General features: G+C 37.7%; 1 protein-coding gene across 4 annotated transcripts in view; it reads right to left on the bottom strand.

Annotated features, from left to right (window-relative positions):
• BABAM2 (BRISC and BRCA1 A complex member 2) overlaps positions 1–25,145 on the bottom strand; it is a 410,927-nt gene that overhangs the window by 318,771 nt on the left and 67,011 nt on the right. For all 4 annotated transcript variants that reach the window (XM_040224352.1, XM_040224354.1, XM_040224353.1 and 1 more), the window contains one exon: positions 9,411–9,505. In XM_040224352.1, coding sequence (XP_040080286.1) covers positions 9,411–9,505 — 95 coding nt within the window. The remainder of the gene's footprint in view (positions 1–9,410; positions 9,506–25,145) is intronic.

Consider the following 25,145-nt stretch of genomic DNA (forward strand, 5'->3'; position numbering starts at 1 on the left):
ATTTTAATTTAAAAATCCAACGCTTTGAGGAGAGTGCTGGAGAGAAAGAAAAGTGATGAGAGGATGATGGAGCTTCCCTGGTGGCTCAGTGGTAAAGGATCCACCTGCCAATGCAAGAAACGCGGGTTTGATCCCTGATCTGGGAAGACTTCACGTACCACAGGGCAACTAAGCCCATGTGGCCCAACTATTGAGCCTGTGCTCTAGAGCCTGGGGCCACAATTACTGAGCCCATGTGCCGCAACTGCTGAGGCTCGCTGAGGCTCATGTGCCCTAGAGCCTGTGCTCCACAAGAAGAGGAGCCCCTGCAACGAGAAGGCCGTGCACTGCAACTAGAGAACAGGTCCCGCTCAGTGCACCCAGAGAAAAGCCCCTTCAGCTGTGAAGATCCAGCATGGCCAAAAATAATAAATAAATAAAATTATATATATAAAAGAATGAATTAAAAAAAGAGAGGATGATGATGAGAGATGACCGACCAACCAAAGACAATGAATAATCTTCAAAACCGATCATTAAATAATCCTCTGAGTAAGCAATTTTTGAACGGAAATGCTTCGTATTCAATTCAGTACCTCATTTCCTAAAAGCATTTTTACAAATTCAATTGAGTAAATCAAAACTGGCAACATCTGCTAAATGTTATATTTGCCATTGGATTTCAAAAAATAACTTGGTTTGCCTTTTTTTCATTTGTCTTATGAGAGTGAACATTTTAAATGTACCTTGTTTGTACTTTCAAGATGTTCTGTTTTTCTACAACTGTGCTTTTAAAGCCTTGTTTATAACACATGCCTTCAAAATTTTGTGTGTATGCATATGTGTGTATATTAATACTTCTCCTTAATCCACAATTGTTATAGTAGCAACACTTTTGAAAAAAAATAGATGAACTTATATAAACTGTCATTTTTAGACGGGGGACCTTTCTACTCTCTCCCCTTAGGAGGTACATTTTACAAAGAATAACATTATCTTCCTACCTCATAAAATGCTTCCATGGCTGGTAAGTAAAAATAGATAATGGTGTAAATATAGAGTTTTTAACTCATCAGCATATAAACCAAGTTCGCACTGATATTTCTGGTAATTTTCTCATATTCACTTGAAACCATACATTGATGTAACCTTTGCATCCAAGCTGAATAACCCAAGAGAACCAGAGATGCCATTTCTATATAATGTTTACCCTTGCTTCTTTCCACCTTAGGAAAATCTATTGGAACTTAAAATCTAGGTTTTTATAAGAAACAAAAAAGTACATTGTTTTTAACATTTTATTAATTTTTATTAATGTTTCTGAAATTTTTAGCAACCCACTCCAGTACTCTTGCCTGGAAAATCCCATGGATGGAGGAGCCTGGTAGGCTGCAGTCCATGGGGTTGCAAAGAGTCGGACACAACTGAGAGACTTCACTTTCACTTTCATTATGAATAATAATTTTTAAATTCTGTATTCTTACCAAGAAAGTGGTATTTACAGTGCACTAAAGATTTATGGTTTTTCCAGTAGTCATGTATGGATGTGAGAGTTGGATGGTGAAGAAAGCTGAGCGCTGAAGAATTGATGCTTTTGAACTGTGGTGTTGGGGAAGACTCTTGAGAGTCCCTTGGACTGCAAGGAGATCCAACCAGTCCATCCTAAAGGAGATCAGTTCCTGGGTGTTCACTGGAAGGACTGATGTTGAAGCTGAAACTCCAATACTTTGACTACCTGATGCAAAGAGCTGACTCATTTGAAAAGACCCTGATGCTGGGAGGGATTGGGGGCAGGATGAGAAGGGAACGACAGAGGATGAGATGGCTGGATGGTATTACCGACTCGATGGACATGGGTTTGGGTAGATTCCGGGAGATGGTGATGAACAAGAAGGCCTGGTGTGCTGCAATTCATGGGGTCGCAAAGAGTCAGACACGACTGAGCAACTGAACTGAACTGAAAGATTTTTAGTTTTGCTTCGAAATTAAAGGACAAAATGATATGTAGGACAACTGTCTTTTGCTTCCAGATAGGATGGAATGGCTTTGTATAAACCAACATTCTCAAGAAAAACAACCAGAAGCCAGATATCTGAAGGTATTCAACATCTGCTGAAGCAATGAGAACTGGAGGGGCTAAGAATTCAGAGAAAGCATTAGGGAAAGGTACCTCTGAGACATTTACAAATTCTGGGCACAGGAGGCAAGCTGATAAACCAAGCTTTGCACAGCACAAAGCTGCTGCTGGACTCCAAAAAATCATCAGAACAGAGTCCTGGAGACCTCAAACATGCAGCCAGTTTTCCTCAAGACATCTGGTAAGTTCGGGGCAGCCCAGGGCAAGAAGCTAAAAATTAAGCAACCACTTCTGAAAAGCAGAGCAGAGTTATCAGCAGTCTTACAAAACAAAATTTAGAATATGAGATCTGTCAGGACAAAGATCCATGCTGTGAGCATTTACAATAGCCAGTATGTTGAAGCAACCTAGATGTCCATCAACAGATGAATGGATAAAGAAGTTGTGGTACACATAGACAATGGAATATTATTCAGTCAAAAAAAGGAACAAATTTGAGTCAGTTCTAGTGATGTGGATGAACCTAGAGCCTGTTTCCAGAGTGAAGTAAGTTAGAAATAGAAAAGTATAGTATATTAACACATACATATGGAACCTAGAGAAATGGTACTGATAAACCTATTTGTAGGGCAGCAATAGAGACACAGACATAGAGAACAAACTTGTGGACACTGTGAGGGAAGGAGAGGGAAGGATGAACTGAGAAAGTAGCATTGAAACATATATTATCGTATGTAAAATAGATAGCCAGTGGGAATTTGCTGTAGGACACAGGGAGCTCAACCCGGTGCTGTGTGACAACCTAAAGGGGCGGGAGGCACGTTCAAGAGGGAGCAGACATAGGTATACTTATGATTGATCCATGTTGATGTATAGGAGAAACCAACACATTTTAAAGCAATTATCCTCCAACTTAAATAAATTTAAGAAAAGATCCATGCCATGTGGGTATTGGAATAATTTGATAATGGGTAGCCTTTCCCTTCTCCAAGGGATCTTCCCAACCCAGGGATCAAACCCAGATCTCCCACATTGCAGACAGATTGTTTACCAGCCAAGCCACAAGGGAAGCCCAAGAATACTGGAGTGGGTAGCTTATCCCTTCTCTAGCAGATCTTCCCAGCCCAGAAATTGAACAGGGGTCTCCTACATGGCAGGCGGATTCTTTAACAACTGAGTTATCAGGGAACCCCAAATAACATGTCAGTATATTTTAAAATATTTTATTGGCCCAAGCACTTTAAAGGGTCTAGGAACGTTGACCACGCCGGATTCTCAGTTAAAAATTCTGAAGAGCTCTACCTCAAGAGCAATAGCAAACCAGAGGTAGACACATCCTGACGAGAGCCATAAATCAGCCTCAACCCAGCAGAGTCCCTGTCCAGATTGTGTATCTGCCTATGATACAGTGAACCTTCTAGAAGGGAACAATGAACCTTCTAGAAGAACAGAGTATAAACAACCAAATAATGTTTTTAAGTCACCGACACTTACCGATCCATGGATCTGATAAACTTCTCCCCTACATGTCCCACAGCTCCCTGTGCATACACCTCTATTCCTGTTCATATCACCCAAGGCTGCAATTCTGTTAACTCACTTGTTTTGAGCATTACGTCCAGCTCACGGTGAAAGATGACTCTTTTACAGGTCTCTGATGAAACATTAAATAAATATTTTAAAAATGCAGAGCAACCTATTTTATACTACATTAGTGGCCAGGGCAATGGACGTGTTCAGGAGCAGGAGCACCACACACCAGGATGGCATTTTTCAATAGTAGGCCATGCAGAACATCTCAGCTTAGTGCTTTCTTCACATGTATTTCAAATACTTTTTATGTACACCAGATATGGACTATTTTGCATGGACATATTCAAAACATGTCTTCCAGAACAGAGAAGAGCAGGGGAGGAGACACGACAAGATGTTAGTACAATACTCTATATACACTCACATTCCACGTAAGCAGAACAGAGTCAGCGAAGGAATTACACAACCAGTAGGTACTACCTGCAGTAGCATTTAGGTTCCCTACCCTGAAGATACTTGTCCCAAACACAAAATCGCCACCTTCTTTAAATTAGGAAGTCAGATATCAGTGGTTTCTAACACACGATAATTGCAACATCTTCTTCTCATTTAAACATATGATCCACCCTTCCTCCTTTATGCAATTTTATTTTAAATTAAAGTGAATTATCACTGTTACTTTGAGGGGAAAGAATTTCACAATGCCTTCTGAGGCAGTTGAACACACCACAGGGTGTTGCAAAAGGAAGGCTGAAAAATCACTGCTTCAGAGTTTCTGTTAACTGATTTTTATCCCCCAAATTTCTCAAAACTTGAATCATTCTGCTAGTTTGAATTTTTCATTTAAAGCATTTCAGTCTTGGAAACCAAGTCTGTTAAGGAATACAGAACCTTGAAGGCAAACTGTTCATCTAATCTCAAAGCACCATGCACACTTGTAGACCCTAGGATACAACTGGGAACAAAACAAACTCTCAAGAAGCTTCCAGTCCAGTGAATAAACAACGATGATCATGTATCCCAGATCCCCCAGGACTGTCCCATCTTAACAGTGAACATAAAAATACCAGAAAATCCCTCTCTCCTGAACAAGGGCATTTGGTCACCTGAGCAGAAACAGATACCTAATCAGTTCAGTCACTCAGTCATGTCCAACTCTTTGCGACCCCATGAACCACAGCACGCCAGGCCTCCCTGTCCATCACCAGCTCCCAGAGTCTACCCAAACCCATGTCCATCGAGTTGATGATGCTATCCAACCATCTCATCCTTTGTTGTCCCCTTCTCTCCTGCCCTCAATCTTTCCCAGCATCAGGGTTTTTTCCAATGAATCAGCTCTTTGCATCAGGTGACCAAAGTATTGGAGTTTCAGTTTCAACATCAGTCCTTCCAGTGAACACCCAGGACTGATCTCCTTTAGGATGGACTGGTTGGATCTCCTTGCAGTCCAAGGGACTCTCAAGAGTCCACAGTTCAAAACCAACAGTTCAAAAGCATCAATTCTTCAGTGCTCAGCTTTCTTTATAGTCCAACTCTCACATCCATACATGACCACTGGAAAAACCACAGCCTTGACGAGATGGACCTTTGTTGGCAAAGTAATGTCTCTGCTTTTTAATATGCTGTCTAGGTTGGTCATAAGTTTCCTTCCAAGGAGTAAGCGTCTTTTAATTTCATGGCTGCAGTCACCATCTGCAGTGATTTTGGAGCCCAGAAAAATAAAATCAGCCACTGTTTCCACTGTTCCCCATCTATCTGCCATGAAGTGATGGGACCGGATGCCATGATCTTCGTTTTCTGAATGTTGAGCTTTAAGCCAACTTTTTCACTCTCCTCTTTCACTTTCCCCAAGAAGCTCTTTAGTTCTTCTTCCCTTTCTGCCATAAGAGTGGTGTCATCTGCATATCTGAGGTTATTGATATTTCTCCCAGCAATCTTGATTCCAGCTTGTGCTTCTTCCAGCCCAGCGTTTCTCATGATGTACTCTGCATAGAAGTTAAATAAGCAGAGTGACAATATACAGCCTTGACATACTCCTTTTCCTATTTGGAACCAGTCTGTTGTTCCATGTCCAGTTCTAACTGTTGCTTCCTGACCTGCAAACAGATTTCTCAAGAGGCAGGTCAGGTGGTCTGGTATTCCCGTCTCTCTCAGAATCTTCCACAGTTTATTGTGATCCACACAGTCAAAGGCTTTGGCATAGTCAATCAAGCAGAAATAGATGTTTTTCTGGAACTCTCTTGCTTTTTCCATGATCCAGCGGGTGTTGGCAATTTGATCTCTGGTTCCTCTGCCTTTTCTAAAACCAGCTTAAACATCTGGAAGTTCACAGTTCACGTATTGCTGAAGCCTGGCTTGGAGAATTTTAAGCATTACTTTACTAGTGTGTAAGATGAGTGCAATTGTGAGGTAGTTTGAGCATTCTTTGGCATTGCCTTTCTTTGGGATTGGAATGAAAACTGACCTTTTCCACTCCTGTGGCCACTGCTGAGTTTTCCAAATTTGCTGGCATATTGAGTGCAGCACTTTCACTGCATCATCTTTAAGATTTGAAATAGCTCAACTGGAATTCCATCACCTCCACTAGCTTTGTTCATAGTGATGCTTCCTAAGGCCCACTTGACTCCAAATAGCCCCAAATTTAACAAATGATGAAAAAGTGCAATTAAAAGACAAATAACCCAACTTAAAAATGGACAAAGGGTTTGAATAGACATTTCTCCAAAGAAGATATTTAAATATATATAACCACCTCACATATTTTTATTAACTCTCTGTGTATCCTATAAGCTACTTCAAAGTACTGTTTGGAAAGATATAGGGTACCCTCCAGAGCTGTGTAGACTTCACCCCACTAGGGAAGGCTGTAGCCAGTTGATTCTCTAGGCTTTCCCAGCTCACTCACTAGTCTATGAAGAAGCCCTGGGTAGAGTGCTTGAGGGCTGAGATTAACTATAGCTAGAGACAGGCGTTCCCTTAGATTTGGGATCTTTGTTTTAGACATAGTGCTTTAATTTGGGGGCTGTTCTTCTGTAGCTAATTTCCCATAACGTTTAATGGTAACTCAAAACTAAACATCAGATAAGTGAAGTTATAATATAAACTCCAACACAACAATATAAATATAGGTCAATTTCCTGAATACTAAAACGGAAAAGTGGAATAAGATAAAACTTAAAGCCCTTTACAGCTTTTAAAGTCCACACTCTAATCAAAACAAATAAATGAGTATATAAATAAATAAATAGAAAGATAAAGTCTAATACACTCACAATCCTTGCCAATATTGAAGACGTGCCTTGCAAATTTTAAAGGCAATTCCAAAAAAATAAATTGTATACATGTCTTTCTTATCGTTTCCATCTGTTCCCTCTTGTATCATCTTAGCTTAAAGCCCCTTTCCCACCTCCACCTAGATCTATACAACAGTTCTTAATTCTCTTCCTCAATTTCTTCTAATCTACTATATTAACCACACTCTTGTTAGACAATTCTCCATGTTTCATTTCCTTCAGTGACGCTTAACCTAGAATTCAACACATTCAACAATCTCACCCCACTTTATCTTTTTAACCTTTTCTAGCCCTTCCTTTGGAGAAGGCAATGGCACCCCACTCCAGTACTCTTGCCTGGAAAATCCCATGGATGGAGGGGCCTGGTGGGCTACAGTCCACAGGGTCACTAAGAGTCGGACACGACTGAGCAACTTCACTTTCACTTTTCACTTTCATGCATTGGAGAAGGAAATGGCAACCCACTCCAGTGTTCTTGCCTGGAGAATCCCAGGAACAGGGGAGCCTGGTGGGCTGCCATCTCTGGGGTTGCACAGAGTTGGACACGACTGAAGCGATTTAGCAGCAGCAGCCCTTCCTTATATTAACTTACTCTTCAGCAAACGTGTCAAGCACCTTATTCTACAATATATTATACCTATCATTCATTTATGTCATTCCCTCCACTTGAAACACTCTCCACCATACTGCCCCCACTTTTACTCCATTCTGCAAATATTGATACAAATCTCACCTCCACAACAAAGCCTTTTCTGACAAGTATCCTTAAACTTCTGGAGCACTTCGCCTGTTATATAACTTTGGCGTTTAGCATATGCTACCTTCCAATGGGCAGATTTAATACAAGACAAATCTATAGGGGTACTTCTGCCTTATTTTCTTCAGGTAAGGCCTTCAGCTTCAACATGGGATGAATCTCATACAAAGCATTTAAAGGGAAGTGAAAATCTCTCAGTCTTGTCCGACTCTTTGTGACCCCATGGACTATACAGACCATGGATTTCTCCAGGCCAGAATACTGGCATGGGTAACCGTTCCCTTCTCCAGGCATCTTCCCAACCCAGGGATCAAACCCACGTCTCCCACACTGCAGGTGGATTCTTTACCAGCTGAGCTACAAGGGAAGCGCAACAATACTGGAGTGGGTAGCCTATCCCTTCTCTAACAGATCTTCCCAACCCAGGAATCAAACCAGGGGTCTGCTGCATTGCAGGCGGATTCTTTACCAACTGAGCTATCAGGGAAGCATTTAAAGGGTCCAAACTTAAACTAAATTATTTTTTCAAAGCTTCAGTTAAATTTTTTGGGGGCATTTCTTTTCTCTTTTTTTCTTAAATTTTTTATTTTATACTGGAGTATAGATGATTAACAATGTGATGGTTGCTTCGGGTGGGCAGCAAAGGGACTCAGCCACGCATATACGTATATCCATTCTCCCCAAAACTTCTCTCCCACCCAGGCTGCCACATAACATTGAACAGATAAACTACAATTTTAAAAAAAGAAATCACCTGAAGTAACAGTTTATGTGTAAATATTAGAAATTTTCTAACAAATCCATTCTACTCTTGTCAACTGTATTTATACAGTTGTGTTCCAAAATTTAAGATAATTCTTTAGGTTTGGGTTAATACTTCCTGTTTAATACTTCCCTTTTTAAAAAAGGGACGGAGGACAAGACTTAAAAGCAAATTCTCAAACTTTCAATTACAAAACTTCAATGCGGCAAAAAATTTGCAAAAAAAAAACACAACTAAGAACAAAGTTTTTGAACAACAATAGAACTTCTTATGGTACAAGCATCATAGCAAAACCAAAACTTGGGAAAGGAAAGAAAGAGACATTTTGCCTGGTCAGACCTTTTAAACAAAATGGCATATGTTTTTCTCTAGCAACCATGAAAAACACACTTTTTACACACAGGTGCTCTGACAACTATCAATTCTACCACCCTTTTCTCTGCTTTTAATCCAGAAATATTTTACTTTAATTACAAAGTTTTTGGTTTTGCTTAATAAAGAACACTTAATCTGGTCTTTACCCTTCTGATAAGACGACTGAGATAATGTGCATACAAGTCCAAATTTGCCACTTTCACTTCTATACAAAAAAAAGGCCTCTTGAAAAGCCAAGAAACACTCCCCTAACAAGTCCTGTGATGAAGTGCTAGTAAACATTAGAAAATTGATTGCAGGCATGAAATATTAAGTTAAGACAAAGAAAATGTTTTCAACATGTCTCCTTAAGCTGAAGCAACAATATTTTAACCAAAAGGCTAGAGACTTTCTTTAATTCAAAATAGTCTGCAAGTAAAGCTGCAATGAAGGAAAAAAAAAAAATTCTTATTTAAACAATTTTGGCACAAAAGGAGTTATACTTATTTCACAGGACAGAGGGGGAAAAAAGGAGCGGAAAAAAAATCTATGTGTTCAGCAAATATATCTGTTAAAGAATTGTCAACCGGCAACTTTATTTTCCTTTCAACAAATAAAGATCATCTGAACACAGAACACGCCTGTAGTACTCACATGCAGAGCTGAGGGGTCTGGCAGGAACTCAGCATCTTCTCCAAAGATAAAATCGGGAGGCAGCTCTGGGTACTGGGCATTGAAAATTATATCCCCTGTAATACAGAAAATGTCAGTTCTTATTTCTTTGCAAATGTATGAATGATCGGAGCAGTGCATCAGAAAAACTTCTAAAACAAGTTTATAGTAGTTTAACAAAAATACTGAAAAGCACTTTCATTCAGAAACAAAAAGAACTGATACCTTCTTTTAAATTAACATTCACAACATGCAGTTGAAAGTGCTACCTCCTAATACACTATACTGGAGAGGTTTGGTATGCCCTCCTCCAAGCGGATCTTCCCAACCCTGGGATCAAACCTGCCTCTGTCTCCTGCATTGAACCCCAGGCAGGTTCTTTATCACTAGTGCCACCTGGGAAGCACATAAATATAAATACCCAGGTAGAAAAGTAGAAACAACTACATCCACAGTACATGCAGATTTTGTTAATAGCAAACATGACTGTCCAATCACTGCCTGCTAATTAATAAGCCTTTATCAAGGACTGATTTCCTAAAGATCAAGTCCTGGCCTTGAAGAAATTAAACATACAAACCTTTGGTATAATGGAAAAGAACATTTGGCTCAGAATCCAAAAAGTCAGGTTATATTCACAAGATTTCCTATTTATTAGTTCAAGTCATTTGGGCAAGTTTTAAGTTCTTCAGTATTCAGATTCCTCATCAGTTAAAAAGGAAATATAATAGTACTGACATCACAGATTTGTTATGAGGGTAAAAAAGATAGCATGTCTAGCCAGATGTCTGGCATACTGGAAGTACTCAACAAGTCATACAGGAGTACTACTACTGTTATTACTAGTATTATATTCAAACATAAGACAAAAATTCCTTGGCAAATTTGTGCTATAAGTTCTACCTCTTTGTTCCTCCCCTTTCTCTTTAACTTCCTTTTCTTTCCCCTCTGCTCACACAAAGAATCATTCCTCATCATTCCACTAACAGATTTACATATCCACACTCTAATACACATATTGGGTTCTAGTGTGTAAGACTGTATCTACTTGTATACATGCACACAACCTCTGCACCCACATACACATATAGTGTTACATCAGTCCAATCATTTTTACTGCTCAAACAATATCTTTGCCTAGATTTAAACATTCACACTTCAGTTTTCATTTGAGCCTAACTAACCCTGTGTACTATGGATTTCAAGTTCAAACTCAACCAAGTCTAAAAACATGCACTTGACTGTCACTTTTCTCACTCCTCTCTTCCCCTAACTGACTTCCCTATTTCTAAGGATGGCACTGCTACTCCTTAATCACCCAGGCTGAAACTTCAATGTCATCTTTGACCTGACCCATATCCTTACACTCTTAGAAAACAAATCATCTCAATTCTTCCCCCAAAGTGTTTCTCATATGCTATTGCCTACTGCTAACTGCTCAACCCAGGCTGAGATGACTTAGTCCATATATTTGTGCATCCAAAGAACAAATATGTGAACTCTTATCTAGGCACTATGCTGAGCATGAAAGAGCAAATGAAGAACTCTGTTCTTAAAAAAGCAACAGACTAGAAGAATTATTACTATACCCTCCTAAGTGCTCTCCCAATACCTCCAACCCATTACACATACTATCACAAAGCATATCTTCTTAAAGTACTGCTGTGCCTCCAAAAATTTCAAATGGTTCTCTAACAGAGTAAGAGCAAACTTTTCAAACTGGAATTTAAGGTCTCCAAAACACAATGTTCCTTATTTATCTACCTTTTCTTTAGATCTAAAAGCCAATACTAATTTTCTATTCCAATCAACATAATCTACTCACTGAACTCCAAACTATGACACCTAGTTGAAATGCTCTTTCTCTTTGCTCAGTTCTTATTCATCCTGTGTGAGCCCCTTTAATTAACTTCTCTTGTATGAAGCCTTCCCTAATAAATCCAGGACACACTGATCCTTGTTATTTGTGAAATTCAACAATACTGATTGGTTATGCCATTGAGTGAGAATACTTAACTGGAAGCTTATACTTGAGCAGCTCCATTCATTTTAAAAATTCATAATAAACACATGGTATAGGTGAGGCATTATGATATCCATCATTTCAATACAAAGATGGTTAACCTCAAGGAGCTCACATTTAGTAAGAGGGACAGAACATATACACTGAAGCACAAATACACAGTGGTACAAAGTAAGTACATATACTTGATCTTCCTACATATCTTACACGCAATCAGAGAATAAACATGTTCTTATACTGACTTCATGTGTTTGACAGGGCAAAATACAATACATAGAGAATATATTCTAGAAATGTTCAGTATATGAAAGAAATTATATTCTCTGAATTGGGTATCTAACTACTGACAAAATCTACAGTAAGGAATAAAGTAAAGAAGAGTTAATTCTACCACTTTCTGTAGTGATTAAATCTGAACAAGGAAATACACTCATCAGAAGTTGGGTGTAGAGTTAAATTATCAAAAGTAATAAAATCACTACCTTTCCTACCACTATCATCATCTCTGGTTTTTAACTATATCTATTACAAATTATAAACCTCCTTCAAATGTGCTAACTATAAAGCATTAGCCCAAGCTAAGACTAAGAGGCAAAGACAATATGAATGTTCTAATTATTCATTCTTACTCAACTATACTCATAAGTTAATAAAACAGAGGCACTGACGTTTTGGGGAAGGCCATGCTAGAATCTATTGTGCCTTGATGCTCAAAAAATAAATAGCATGCTAAATTCCAACAGAAGAAATTTTGTTACTACAGGAGGACACAAAGTTGGATTTTCAAATTCTCAAAGGAGCATTGTCAGTAATACATATTTCCAAACCACTAAATACTATGAATCTGATCCAAGGATATCTACTCTTGCCAATTCTATTCAACACTGTACTGGAGGCTCTAGCCAGGGCAATTAGGCAAGAAAAAGAAATGAGTGGCATCTATATTGGAAAGAAAAAGCAAAGTTATCTCTATCCACAGATGGCATGATCTTGCAAGGAGAAAAGCCTAAGGAATTCACACATGCATACACACAATGAGAACTAATAAACAAGTTTTGCAAGGTTCCAAGAATACAAGACGGATGTATAAAATCAATTGCTTTTCTATACACTACCAACAAACAATCCAAACATGAAGTTAAGAATATAATTCCATTTACAAATATATCAAGAAGAATAAAATACTTAGGAATAAACTTAACAAAAGAAGTCTGAAGACGTGTACTCTGAAAACTACGAAACATTGTTGAAAGATTTTAAGAAAGCCTACATGTATGGGAGATGAACATCTCTTGTACACGGATCAGAAGACAATATTGTTGAGATAGCAATACTACCTAAATTAAGGTACAGATTTCAAACAATCCTGCTGGCTTTTTCCTCTTTGGGCAGAAACTGACAAACCACTCCTAAAAATCATATGGAAATGTAAGGGATTCTGTATGAACAGAAAGTAATCCTGAAAAAGAGCAAAGTTGAAACACTCATATGTCCCAATTTCAAAACTGATTACAAAGCCACAGTAATTAAGACAGTGTGGCAACAACATAAATACAGACATACAGATCAATGGAATAGAACTCAGAGTCTGAAAATAAATCTTCTGTTTATAGTCAACTGATTTTTGGCAAGGGTGCCAGGACAACTCAATGGAGTAAAAAGAGTTTTTCATAATTTGATACTCATAAGGATGAGACTAAAGAAAAAAAATGAGAGAGAAAGAAAGAGAATATAATAAGTGTTGGTGAGGTTGTGGAGAAATCAGAACCTTCATTTGCTGATGGTGAGAATATAAAATGGTGCCATCACTTTGGAAAATAGTTTGGCAAGTCCTCAAAATGCTAGTTAGGTCATGACTCCTCCTAGGTATATACCCAAGAAAAATGAAAATATATGTCCACACAAAAACTTGCACATGAATGTTTGTAGCAGTATTATTCACAATAGCCAAAGAGCAGAAACAATCCAATGTTCATCTGATAAATGGATAAACAAAATACAGTATATATATATAACAGAATATTATTCAAATATAAAAAAAGATACTGATACATGCTACAATATGGATAAACCCTGAAAACTTTATGCTAAGTGAAAACAGCCAGACACCAAAGACCATATATTATATGATTACTGTATTATTCCCCTTCTATGAAATATCCAGAATATATAAATCCATAGAAACAGAAAGTAGATCCATGGTTGCCAGGGGCCTAAAAAGGACGGAATAGGGAGTTACTGCTAATGAGTTCCGGAGAAGGCAATGGCAACCCACTCTGGTACTCTTGCCTGGAAAACCCATGGACGGAGGAGCCTGGTGGGCTGCAGTCCACGAGGTTGCTAGGAGTCGGACACGACTGAGCGACTTCACTTTCACTTTTCACTTTCATGCACTGGAGAAGGAAATGGCAACCCACTCTAGTATTCTTGCCTGGAGAATCCCAGGGACGGGGGAGCCTGGTGGGCTGCCGTCTATGGGGTCGCACAGAGTCGGACACGACTGAAGCAACTTAGCAGCAGCAGCAGCTAATGAGTTCAAAGTTTCTTTCTGTAGAGATGAAAATGTTCTGGAATTAGCACAACTTCATTAATGTATTAAAAACCACTAAACAATACACTTCAAAGAGTGAATTGCATGGTATGTGAATTATATCTCAATAAAGCCATTGTTGTTTTTTACTCTGATGCAAAAATTCACCTCACTTTAATCCAAACTTAAACACAAATAAATTAGAAGGTGTTTACTCAATGGTTATGAGTAAATTACTTTTTATAAATAAAATCATCTTGAAAATGCAATTGTAGAGTTCTCCATTAAAAAAAACTGCAATGAGTCCTTCTTAAAAGTAAATAATGTTTTTATAAGATGAATACTTACAAAGATCTTTATTTTTCAAGAAGTTTCCCAATGGGTTTTTTAAAAGCAGAGTACTGGGGGGGTGTTAATTTTTTTATCTAAAAAAAAATTTTAAGCTGCCAAAATTATTTAAATATACAAAAAAAGTTTTTAAAGGAAACAATGTATACCAATGATTACATCCTCAACTGTAACAATCCTTTTAGAGAGAGAGACATTACCATACTACACAGAGCAAAATATATTATACAAGTAATTTTCAAAACAAAAAATAAATTTAAAAGTCTTCCAGAATCTCACACTCTTATACATTTCAGAATTTCTCAAACTCTTTACCTTCAAGCTCAAAGAACTCCTAAAATACTTTACCTTAATACTGTATAGCCTCTTTGGAATAAAATGCAGCATTGTTTCCTTGCTAGGAAGAACAGTCAGTAAATCAGTCAAGAACACTTATTAAAAACCCACCATGCACACATGCACATATTGGACACCTGGGGAGATATACAGGAAGTAGAAAACACAGTCCCTGACCTCAAGGCAGAGATGGAGGAGAAAAGTCCAACACAAATCACAGAGAAGAGCAATAACATCGTGTTTCCTTTATTTCACTCTGGACAAGATGATAGGAACTCAGAGGACAGATCCCTTGGATACTGCTTGCTTCAACTTTTCATAAAAAGGAAGAGCAGGCCAGAGAACAAAGAAATAAAAATAGAATCAGAGGCAATATAAGGTGAGGTTTAAAAACAAACTAAGTAAAGAAACAAAATTCCTAGAATGTCTAGAAGTATAACAAACATCTAACAACAAAATGGGGCTGTTGTAAGTCTTAATTTTCATGATTCCCTGAAAATTCACACACTACAACTGTAGGACCAATGGGGCAGAAATTCTTCTCTTTGAAAATATATGTCTACAATTCTTCATAAAAAGCACAATAGGAGCAAGAAGTTTTTGTCTACATTCTTGTGTCTTGGTAGCTGACACTCTTTGGAACATATGAGCACCAAAGCTACAGAGTGGGCCACTTGTCGTGCTCCCCAGTTACAGAAGAAATGAAGCTTGTCCCCAGGCTCTCTTCCTTATTTTCATCAATGAATAGTATCGTGCTACTTTGTCTACCTTAAAGCTGAAATAACCACCAGGAAAACACAGTTTCAAAGAAACAATTCAAATGGCAAATGACTGGTGTCCAGGGAAGCCCTCTAGTGATGGAAGAAACATTCTTTTCAGTGGCTACATAAAACGATTATTTACTGAAACTCTCAACTATAGGAAGTAAGGGTCAGATAAGAGTCTTGTGGAAATGCTAGGTTGAAGGAAATTATCATTGGAAAGGTAGGTTTAGGCAATAGTTTTACCCAAGATTTTGGAGAGGTAACTCATTTCCAAGAGTTAGTTCTAACTCTTGATATAGTGTTTCCTTACACTGAAATTTAACCTCTTTCTCTGAAAATTTTATCTCTCTTTCTCTGAAAACTTCATCCACTGGTTCTTAGGAATTTATGGAACAAGTATAGTTTCACTTTAATATCATAGCCCTTCAATTATTCACAGGCAGTTCTTATGACCTCTTTTTCAACCCTACCAAGAGTCATCTCATAACCAGGCTAAATATACCAGCTTCTTCCACTACTTTTCTTATGACTTGGTCTCCATTTCCTTTATTACCATTTCCTCTCTCTTCTCTGCATGTGTACCAGTTTGTCTATAGTCCTCTTTGAGGGTAATACCCAGAACCAAACACAAGATTTCAGGTGTGCTCCAAAGAACACAGATCAAGTAAAAAAATAAATAAATAAACAAATAAAAATCCATGCCTTCATTTTAGACACTAAACTTGTACTAACAAATATCACTGCATATTGAAGTAGCTTTTTTGGCAGCCGTATCAATGTTAACTCATGTTATGCTTCCTGTCAACTAAAAAAGCCCCCAAACTTTTACATATACACTAATGCTAAGACTGGGTCTTAATTTGCACACCTGAATTTCAGAAGCCATTTCAGGATTTTAAATTTACCCCTATTTCACTTCAATCTTGTCAGATTTAGCTCTCTAGTTTACAGTCCATCATAATATTTTTAGGTTTATCATTAAGAGATTTTTAATTTTGCTCAATGTTTTTCCTGCATCTATTGGTATGATTAGACAGCTTATATTAGTTGGTAAATAATGGAAGTAACATTGATTTTCAAATGTTGAATCTGTTATCTATTTCTAGGATAAAACCCACCTGGTAGTGATACATTTTTTTTCCCACTAGATCACTGACTCAATGGACATGAGTTTGAGCAAGCTCTGGGAGATGGTGAGGAACAGAGAAGCCTGGTGTGCTGCAGTTCACGGGGTCGCAACATGGAGTCGGACATGACTGAGCGACTGAACAAAACAGAACAGGTTCAATGTGCTGGTAATTTTTTGAAGAGTGGTTTTTCTCTTTAAATGATGGATACTGGTTTATAGTATGCTTTGTTTTTCCTGTGCTTTCTCTGACTAGTTTTGCTATCAGGAAAATGTGGCCTTATAGAATCAGTTGGTAAATTCTGTGTCCACTTCAGTTTCTGAGAGAGACTGTGTAGAACTGGTGCTATTTCTTCCTTAAATGTTTAGTAGAATTCTCCTGAGACAATCTGGACCTGGAGTCTTACTTTTGAAATATTTCTTTTATAAACTATGAATTCAGTTGTTTTAATAGATATCAAATTTTTCAGACTATCTACCTCTTCCTGAGTGAATTTCAATAATTTAAGCCTTTTGAGGAATTTGTTCATTTAAGTTGTTAAATGAGTTGATAAAAAGTTAGGTTCAGACTAAAAGTGCAGAACTACATTCTGTGGGCTTGGTTCAAATGTCAGTATAGTTTTCAAAGCCTTTTAATGCTATCCTGGTTTTCCCCAAGTGTTTATTACCCAGAAACCAGTTTAGGACCTGGGCAAGAGGCTACACTACAGTCCAGTTCTCAAATCTTCGCCCTATTGGTTTTGTCCAGTTCCACACACGGGGAGCCTGAGGATAAGTCTGAGGTTCCACACACAAACTAAAGGATGCTTTTTCTCCAGCTCCCTCCACTTCACAATTTCTCTCTATATTCTCTGGCTCCTAGGGGTGCGTCTGCCTGGTGTTATGGTAGAAAGTAGGAATTATAGCCTCCCCAAGTGCACTTCTTATGTCTATGTCCACCTAAAGCTGAAAGAACAAAAGAAAAGAGTTCTGGGAGCTGCTGCAGGAGTCTAGTTTCATTACCTGATTAGGGCCAGCAGTTTAAAAAAAAGCTCCATCCTAACCCTCACTCAATCCTTTTGATCTTCTGACCCAAGAGAAAGGGTTTTCCTTGAAGCTTCTTCTGTCCACACCTTGCATGGTTCCAAGATTCAGGGAAAGGAAGAAAGATAGGGAAGGGGGCGGGAAATTAACTTCTTACCTCTATATGGGCCATTCTTTAAGCTTGCATCTCTCTTCGGAGTATCTATTTATTTATTTTTCTGAGTCCTCAAGTAGTTGCTATTTACATTCTTTAGGTATTCTAGGGGTTTTAATTGCAACCACTGAGAGAGATAGGGTGGAATACATTTACATCTTCTTACCTGTAATTGATAATCTTAAGAAATATTTAATAAATAATCATAAATAATTAAATAAACAATTAATTTTAACATATTTATTTAGCCAACAGATACAAAATAGTATCATTTCAATACATAATCAATATAAAGGTAATTAGTGAGATTTTTATATTATTATTAGTATTAAGATTTCAGAATCTGATGTGTCATATTTATATCACACCTCAAATTCAGATTATTCATATTTCAAGTACTCCACTGCCATATGTGGCTAGCAGTGACCACGCTGAGCAGCACAGAGCTAGAGGAACAAATAAAAGGAAAGAAGAGAATGAAGGGAATGAAAGGAAAGCACGGAGAGGCCACCCAACCTTCCATGGCCTCTTCCAGGTAAAACGCGCTCACGACTTCATAAGCAGCATATTCTGTTGCTGGAGGGTTATTAGTTGATGAATAAAGTACCTTCTTATATAGGAAAAATATATATACCTGTATATCACTTTTACCTATTCATGGAAATCCTACCCTAAGCATTATTCTACATGGCAGTCCCTAAATCATCTATCTGCAAATGACCTCTTCCTTTAGTTTTCTCTTCTTCAGATAAAATATACCAGTTGTTTCAGTGGTTGCTGTACAATAAGAGACAGTTCTCAGGGAATTAAGCCTAAGCTACATAATTCTTAGGTATATCTAAGGGAATTTGCTATGTTGCTGATTCTTAGAAACTTAGGCTAATTAGTAGTATAATGTCCCATCTTCAGATGCTATAATACGTTTTAAATGAACCTTTATCCTTGAATTTCTGTGTTCTTATTTCAGCACATAAAATAACAATATCTCAAGCCAAATGCTGTGAATTAGCATTACTTATTGAGTAATAAATATTCTACTGCAGACAATTTTAGTCGTAATAATTTTCTAATGCATATTCACAAAATGTTTCATTAATACAATTTATTACCAATTCTTTTTTAATGACTACAATGTATCTGACACCATACAAAGAAAGTAAGCTTTCTCAACCTTTCTATGATTCTTTTATAGTTTTTAAAAGTAGTTAGGAATCAAATATAGTTTTTAAACAGTCAGTAATGATGACTGTCATGAAATAGTGAAAAACATGTTAATTAATTTAGGTATAGCCTCTAAACTGCTATGTATTTACATTTCACTTTCTGTGAACTAAATATCATATTTGGGTGAATAAAAAGGTTAGTTTAAAAGTACAGAGTAAGTAACTTTGCACTACAGAGAAGAATAAGAAACACTGTCATTTGGAGGACACTATAGAAAAAAATCCTGAAATGTGAAGCAATACCAAACAAAAGAGTAACTGATTATTCTATACTTGAAGAAGCTTAACAAAAAGAGTATGTAACCACTGAAGTAGTTACATACTGTAAAGATTTAGGTTGAACTGGCAGAATGAAAAAAGAATTTTTTTCTCATTTTCTAGAGAGATAATCTTGACTTATTAATTCACTCAATATCTCAAAAAATATTAAGCATATACAATACTGAGTCATGTCAGTAACAGAAAAAGAATCAAGAAATTCTATTTCAATAAAGCTTACAATCTAGGAGATATGAAAATAACGGATATTGATTCAGTATAGGATTAGCCAATGGATACTAAAACCATTTTACAAAATCTTGAGGAACAGGATAGTCTCAAAGTCTCCCACAGATTACTAATAAATTACAAAAGAAAAAAGGCTATCTTTATAACAGAGAAACCTGGCAGATACTACCTTAATTTAACCATGTGGTCAAGCTCAGCAACACCAACAATGGAACAGGCAACATGGACCTTATGAAGACCGCACTGAGGACATAACGTCGCTTGTTTAGGAAGTTTGACAAACATGTTTAAGCTAAACGGAATCATGAAGAAAAATAATCAGACAAACCAAATTGTGGGATATTCTACGAGACAACCGACCTAGAGTCTTCAAAACCATAGATGTCATGAACGAGAAAAGAAAACAACAATGACAACAATAACAAAAAAAGGTTAGAGAACTCTTCAAGATTAAAGAAAATAAAAGAGAGATGAGCAGTAAGAACAGTGATGATTCGTCCCTGGACCATAGATCAGCAGAAAAAAGCTAAAAGGACATCACCAGACAACTGAAAATATAAATATGAGCCACATATTAGATAATATCATTGCATCAATGTTAAATTTCTTGAGTGTGATAATGGCATGAGATTCTGTAGAAGAAAAATGTCCTTTTCATTAGAGTATATACTGAAGTACTACATGTGAAGTATCAAAATGTCTGCAACTTACTTTAAAATGATTCTACAAAAAATGAAGACATATAGATATAAATAAAATCTACAACTTCATACATCTGCACATGTGTGTGAGTAAAGAGAGAAATAAATATGGTAAAATGTTGACAACTGACAAATTAGATAAAGAATTTACAGATGTTCGTTGTGCAGTTTTTCCGAATTTTTAAAAATAAAAATTTGACAGAAAAAATGGTATAAGGTTAAAACAGATTAGTGTCACAGTAAACAGACAAATAACATGCCAAGGAAATTCTGAAAATGGAGGAATTAGTAAGGAACATAAGAGATGGCTTCATCAAAGAAGTGGCACTTGAGCTGTGTGTTAGATAACAAAAATGGCTCTAAAAGAAAAAAAAATTTACAAAATACATTAACATATTCTCTTTTAAAAAGTGAAATAACACAGACTATATACCAAAAAATTAAAGAGTGAAAAAGATTTAAAAATGAATTTATAAAGGGAGCATCATGAGCTAAAAGCAGAGTCGCAGGAAACCCAAATCACATGTAGAGAAATGTAGCAGAGACCTCCAGTGCTCCCAACACACCTGGTCCCCTCACCGCAGCACTCACTGCAGCTTTGGATTCACCTGAGCTTCTTAATCTCAGTCCCATTGACATCTGGGGCTCCATGCTTTGCTGCAGAGGGCAACCCTATGAGAGGGATGTTTAGCAATATCCCTGGCCTCTACCCACTAAATACCAGCCAATAGTACTCTCCTCTACCCTTGGCTGTGACCATCAAAAGTATCTCCAGATACTGCCAAATGGTCACTGGGGAGCAAACCAACCTCCCCGCCCCAGATCGCACTCCCATTCCCCTACGTCACCTCTTAATCCTGCTACACACTCCCTACAAACACATACACACACACAAACACACACACTATAAACTAATAGCCACCGAGCTTCAGTTCAGTTCAGTTCAGTCGCTCAGTCGTGTCCGACTCTTTGTGACCCCATGAATCGCAGCACGCCAGGCCTCCCTGTCCATCACCATCTCCCAGAGTTCACTCAGACTCACAACCATCGAGTTGGTGATGCCATCCAGCCATCTCATCCTCTGTTGTCCCCCTTTTCCTCCTGCCCCCAATCCCATCCAGCTTAAGTAACCTCACCTATTTCCCTAAGGGCATTCTCTGGCCTAAAAGAGAGCCTGGCCAAAAAACAAAACAAAACACAAAAAGGCTACAAAAAGTGAAAGTGAATGACACTAAGACTAAAGGATGAGAATGGATATATAAACATTCCTTGCCCTTCCTTGGGACAGTATGGAAGAGTTCTACATTTGGAAGACTAGAAGTACGGTTTAACTCCATTTGCCCACGGCAATAAGCCACTCATTTATACACTCTTTTTTGGCGTTTCTGCCTCCCTTGTCTCTCTGCCCTACTCCCTCACTATATTTCCAGGGATCACCTTCCAAATAAACTATTTGTACCCAAATCCTTGTCTCAGGCTCCGCTGTTCTTAGTATCCAAACTTAAGGCAGAACATGTGGCTGTTCAGAGAAGAAAGGTACGTTCCTCCTGGAAAAATGAAATGTTTAACCATGACTGGGTGGGCGTGTCCATAACCACATCGCTGACAGTTTTTTGCTCAGGGCTCTGTCTGAGCCCCTACAGTTTAGAGTCATGAGACTGGGCTTCCGTCCTTCCACTTCTAATCCACAGCCAGAAAAGGAATATAGAATCCCTGTACCCAAAAGGCAAAAAATGGAACAGAAGGCTAAGCAAACAAACCAAGCTACTTCAAATAGAGGAGAATGGTTCACACTATTAAAGCTACCTCTACTAACGTAATCAAACCAAAGTGTAGGTTGAGACCTGAGACAATCTGGCTCAGCAACTCACTAGAGACAGACACACAACTTTACAAAGTGCAACAATTTCCTACCAAAAAACTCCTTTCCCAGTTGTTCCCTGGAAGGAGAGGAAGAGTGAAAAAGCTAGCTGGAGGCCCAGGTCAAAAAAAGTACAAGATGAGCCTGGAACATCTGGTCATGCCAGCAAGCAAGAAAGCTATCAAAGCTTTTGGGGTCATACTGAAAAGACTCCAGAACATCACAGAGAGGCTCTCACTGGCCAAAGATGGGTCACTTCAAGCATCAACAACAATAAATGTAAAGGGCTGAAACACATTAATAACCAATTAAGTCAGTCAGGCCCATGTGCTCAGTCATGTCCAACTCTTTGCAACCCTACAGACTGTAGCCTGCCAGGCTCCTCTGTCCGTGGGATTTCCCAGGCAGAAACATGCAATAGTTTGCCATTTCCTCCTCCAGGGGATCTTTCCGACCCAGGGATCAAACCTGTGTCTCATGTATTGGCAGGCAGATTACCGCTGTGCTATCTGGGAAACTCCAATAACCAGTTAACCATGAGTTAACAATGAAACACTAAAACAATCAAGTTATCTTTGAAGAATGCAAAGGAAACTACTCATTTTGATAACTAATTCATACAGGATACACAGCAGCGAAGGAACGTGCTAAATCACATGGCTGAAATCATCAAAATTCAGATATGTGAAAACTCTATAGGACAAATGCCCCAGTTTCTTCACAAATAGACTGAAAAAGAAAGAGAGAAAGAAAACTGGAGGAGGAGGAAGAGGAGGAAAGAGAACATGACATAAAAGACCATGAAGAGAAAAAGGAGAAAGGAGAAGAAGGAAGGATGGGAGATGAGATGACTGTAAATAACACATCAGCCTATTATTGCAATGCATACACTCTCACTATCCAAACAAACTGTAAACACACAAATACATTTTGTTTACATATGTATGTGTGTGTCTGTGTGTATATATCGACTCAGGGAAATCTGAATGCTGCCTGGTAATGAAAGATTGTATTAGCCTCTTTAAACTCGTGTTCTCCCGCAAGCTGAACACATAAGTCGGTATCATTCATTAAAATCTTAAAATACAGTCAAAAATACAACCCTAGAGTATTTCATTTAGAGACTTTCAGTGATTGTACTGCTGCTACCTGCTAAGTCGCTTTAGTCGTGTCCAACTCTGTGCGACCCCATAGACAGGAGCCCACCAGGCTCCCCCGTCCCCTGGGATTCTCCAGGCAAGAACACTGGAGTGGGTTGCCATTTCCTTCTCCAACGCATGAAAGTGAAAGGTGAAAGTGAAGTCGCTCAGTCGTGTCCGACTTCGCGACCCCATGGACTGCAGCCTACTAGGCTCTTCCATCCAGGGGATTTTCCAGGCAAGAGTACTGGAGTGGGTTGCCATTGCCTTCTCCAGTGATTGTACATATTACTGAAAATTTACTTAACCATTTTTTGGTTTATTAATATATATATCCAGAAGGACATCACAGAGATGTGGTCAGACTTTCACTGAAATGATTTCCTAGGTCATCTGATGTATCAAAAATAAGAAATAAGTTAGTTTGGCATAACTTGTTTCTAAGTAAACCTATGCCAGCTACTAAACATATAACATGTTTTAAATGCTCTCAAACCATCTGCTTAACAATCAGCTCAAAAATAAATAAATAATCAGTTATTAAAGCTTAACCAGCATCAACATAAAAATTAATCTGTCATTTTAAGAATATATCTCTCTTTTTTCTTTAAATACTGGGTCCATGATTTTCCTCATCTGTAGTCTGCTTATTACCCACAATTTTTCAACCCTAATAATTATTTGGTAATTCTAGTAATTCCAGCAATTCCATTTTCAAAAAAAGATCACCACGATAAAAAGAATCTTGGTTTGGCTAATTAATTCAAACAAGAATTCCACTAAGCATTCCTTTTAGTACCATGAAACTGTCATACAGATGAGGAAATAAAGTTGTTTTGTCTCTGGGACAAAAAATATTTTTTGAAGAGCACTCTGCAATGCCGTCTTATGAATGATAAGATTCCCATTGATGACAGTAGCCATATATCCACTTACCAAAGAAATTGCTACAACTGGTGGTAGATTACATGACATCAAAGAGTCTAAAGCTCTAAAAATAAAATGCTTTTACTTCAGTTAATTATTAGGATGACATAAGTTCTAACAATACAATGTGTCTCATAAGAGGAATTACAGCAAGACTAATAGGTTGAGGGTAGAATATTATATTTTAATTAAATTTGCTTTTGATCATATCTAACTCCTTTAAGATTCCTTTTGTTTCATAAAATAAAACTGAGTATTTGATATTTAAAGCTTATGCTAAGGTCAAAATCTTTTGATAGTTTCATTTCTAAATAAACGTTAAGTACATTTTAAAATGAAAAGCCAATTCTTTCATTCAAAATACCCAAAGAGTTAGGCTCTACATAACTGATCCATTTTATTATCTTGACTTTTAAGTTATCTTGACCTTTAAATTTTCTTCCCTCATCTTCCCCACATTAAAGAGAAACCATCCAAGTGATTTTGAAAAGTTGCTTAAAATTGTTGTTTAATTTATGATCTGACTGCAAATTAAACAACAGATTTTATTATATCACAAAGACATAATTAAGACAATGAAAGATGTATTAGGCCAGATAATAGATCTGAATCATAAAGCTATGTTGCTAGGTCAAGGTCTGTAAGATAACTGACGATCACAGGCTTAAAGACACACACACAGTAAAATCAGCATTTCAGACTATTCTCTACATCTTGGGGGTGACAATTAGCCTTTATCTCTCACAAACCTGATTAACTTCTCATTCTGTTTTCAGCAACTTCTGCTTGGGATTTCTGCCTTCCGAAACAAACAAAATAAATATATCCATCTATGAGCTATTACTCTTCAAGTGTCCAAAAGAGATCCACACAAAAGTGGAAGCATGTCAGTTAGTTTCCCAATCAGGTATCAGTCAAACTGACCACTACACCTTTCCCAGCTGATGTATGACAGAAGGCATGAGTGTTCGATGCTGTGTTTACTTCCTATTCAGCAATGCCACTGCTTGTCCTTATTTCCTGCATGACTTTCTCACCACGCTGACTTGCCTTTA

Source organism: Oryx dammah, unplaced genomic scaffold, assembly GCF_014754425.2.
Source record: "Oryx dammah isolate SB20612 unplaced genomic scaffold, SCBI_Odam_1.1 HiC_scaffold_25, whole genome shotgun sequence".
NCBI lineage: Eukaryota > Metazoa > Chordata > Mammalia > Artiodactyla > Bovidae > Oryx > Oryx dammah.